At 42.7% G+C, this 2,902-nt stretch overlaps 1 protein-coding gene across 1 annotated transcript; it reads right to left on the bottom strand.

Annotated features, from left to right (window-relative positions):
* Positions 1-1,441: 1,441 nt before the first annotated feature.
* Positions 1,442-1,966, bottom strand: LOC145408194 (uncharacterized). Its single transcript, XM_080278949.1, has one exon. It carries the CDS (start codon positions 1,964-1,966, stop codon positions 1,442-1,444), a length of 525 nt encoding a protein of 174 aa, XP_080135075.1.
* Positions 1,967-2,902: the final 936 nt, after the last annotated feature.

The raw sequence follows: 2,902 nt of genomic DNA, 5'->3' as shown, positions 1-2,902 counted from the left end.
CCACATGCCACCATTGACAATCTGGTGATCTCTATGCGTCGGAGGTGTACAGTCACGCGTACTAATTTCTGCTCAGGGGTTACCCCTTCCTTCCCCCCTCCACCCTGGACAGAGGGAAGGGGGGAATCGCGAACAAGTCTACCCCGCCTTCTACCCCCAACTCCCCCACCCTCCACCTCCAGCTGCCAGTTACTGATTAGACGCAAATTTTCTCATGTCTAAACTGTCGTCGCACACGCTTTCAACGGCCAAGATTTGGACTATATTTTTAGAATAAATTACCGTATTGAACTGCATTCTCAAATTGAAAATATTCACCATCATTGTAATCCATTCCAGTGCTTACCTTTACTCTTCCCCCAGCTGTCTCTCTCGCTCTCTCTCTCTCTCAATTTACTTTTCCCACTCACTCTTTCTTTTTAAATTTATATAACTTTCTCTTTGCTTCTCTCCCCCTCTTCCCCTTCTCTCTCGTTCTTTGTCTTAAGTCTTCCCCTCCTCTCACCGCTCCCCTCCCGCCACCTTAGGCCTGATCAGCAGTCAGTTATACCGTCACTGCTCCTTCGTATATCGTGTGCAGGCAACATTTATCACACACACTTAGGTCAGATGTATGGAAAGCTAATATATATATATATATATATATATATATATATATATATATATATATATATATATATATATATATATATATATATATATATATAATTGTATTCTCATTATGTGCCAAGTTCAAATAGAGAACACCAGACCAATATTCAATTTATTTATTAAGTTGGACCGTTCCAACTGTACACACATACTGGGTAGCTGGGCTTATAAACTACACACATTCACACACACACACACACACACACACATTCAATAACCGGTTATTGAATGAGGAGTACAAATATAGACTGGGACAGGGAAGGTTTGGAGCCAGCAGATCATTCTAATAACCGGTTAGAATGACTATATTTGTAGTCGCCACGCTGGCAGTGCAAAATTTAAGTCGTGTGTGTGTGTGTGTGTGTGTGTGTGTGTGTGTGCAGTTTATAAGCCCAGCTACACAGCTATGTGAAGAGGAACGGTCACTCTAATAAAAATTACGAATATTGGTCTGGTGTTCTCTATTTGAACTTGGCACAATGAGAAATACAATTATATATATATATATATATATATATATATATATATATATATATATATATATATATATATATATACAGGGTGTTCCAGAAATATGTGCCGAAAATCAGGGTATGTATTCCTGATACATAATTGAATGTAAATGACTAAATGACCATATTAGCAAATCTCAATAGTTTTCGAGTTACAGCACCTAACAGGTCTGCTTGAATGTTTTTGACTCCGGGAATTGCTCGTAAATGAAACATTTACCAAGGACAACGTGATGTATTAACAAAATAAAACAATATTTCCAGTATAACAATAACATTTACAGTAAATGTTCAAAATTCCGCCCTCCTTGCTCGATGTACACTGCAGCACGTCGCAGAAGTGACTGACGCACACGTTCGAAGACCCCAGGATTGTTTCGTACACGTGCCGTGCTGTCCTCCACACGGTGCCACAATTCCTCACGGTTTGGAACGTCTGTAGTGTACACTTCGCTTTTAATGTGTCCCCACAGGTAGAAGTCCAGGGGAGTGATGTCAGGAGACCGAGGTGGCCATGACACTGGGCCGCCTCGCCCAATCCATCGTCCAGGAAACACATCATTTAAGTAATCCCTTGTAATATGCCAATAATGGGCCGGAGCACCATCATGCTGAAACCACATCTTTCTCCTTATTCCAATGGGCACATCCTCCAGCAGCAGTGGTAGTGTGTCCTCAAGAAAACGTCTGTATGTTGCACCATTCAGCTGCTGGGGTAGGAGGTATGGACCAGTCAGATAGTCACCAATGATGCTTGCCCATACATTGATTGTAAATCGTACCTGATGACCTCGTCGAGCCATTACATGTGGGTTGTCATCAGACCAAGTATGCCGGTTATGTAAATTAATGGTGCCATCTCTCCCGAATGTTGCCTCATCAGTAAATACCACAAGTGCTTGAAATTGACAGTTTTCAGCATGCCTCCTTAACAGTCACTGGCAAAACTGCATCCTTGGAAGATAGTCCACATCAGTTAAAACTTGTACTTTCTGATGGTGGTATGAATGTAGATGATGTTGATGTAGAGTCCGCCACATTGTCACCACTGGCAGCTGCAGAGCATGAGCAATCTGTCAAGTACTTTTTTCAGGATCATCCTCAATCATTTGTAGTATCCGGTCCTCCATGTTGTCCATGTAAATGTCCCGTGGTCGTCCTCTGTCACCCGGAATTGCACGTTGACGAACAGTACCAGTCTCACGTATACGACGATCAACTGCGAGAAATGTTCGCCAGTGTGGCACTCTGTGGTTCGGATAACGTTCCCTGTACAGCCGTACTGCTGCCGCAGCATTACCCCTAGCTTCACCCAGTGTCAGGTGCATATCTGCATAGTCACCATTGCAGTATTGCTCCATGTCTGCTTGCGCGTGGTTCTCTAAAACTGATTGATCTACACGTTCAGCTCTGGACATCACCTTGCTGGTTCGCCACCCCCACCCTTCCTTCCTCATACACCATCCCCACTCAACCACCCAACAACACCTTTGTCGTTTATGGCATGTTACCACGTCAAGGGTGATAACACTATCTGATACTGCACACACGAACGTATCATTACGATTCTTATTACTAACTTATGTACAGGCTATCACATACTGTACATTCTACAGCTTTCGGCACATTCCTGACAAACTTGTCAACTTTGCTGTGTGCCGTATTACTTTATGGTCGTCAAGTAATTTCACATCTGTCTCAGACATTTTGTACAATCCCTGGATTTAAACACATTCCTG

Source organism: Coenobita brevimanus, chromosome 76, assembly GCF_032717465.1.
Source record: "Coenobita brevimanus isolate Jiangsu-jjx chromosome 76, ASM3271746v2, whole genome shotgun sequence".
In the NCBI taxonomy this organism is placed as follows: Eukaryota; Metazoa; Arthropoda; class Malacostraca; order Decapoda; family Coenobitidae; genus Coenobita; species Coenobita brevimanus.
This window is presented reverse-complemented; position numbering and strand designations above follow the sequence as displayed.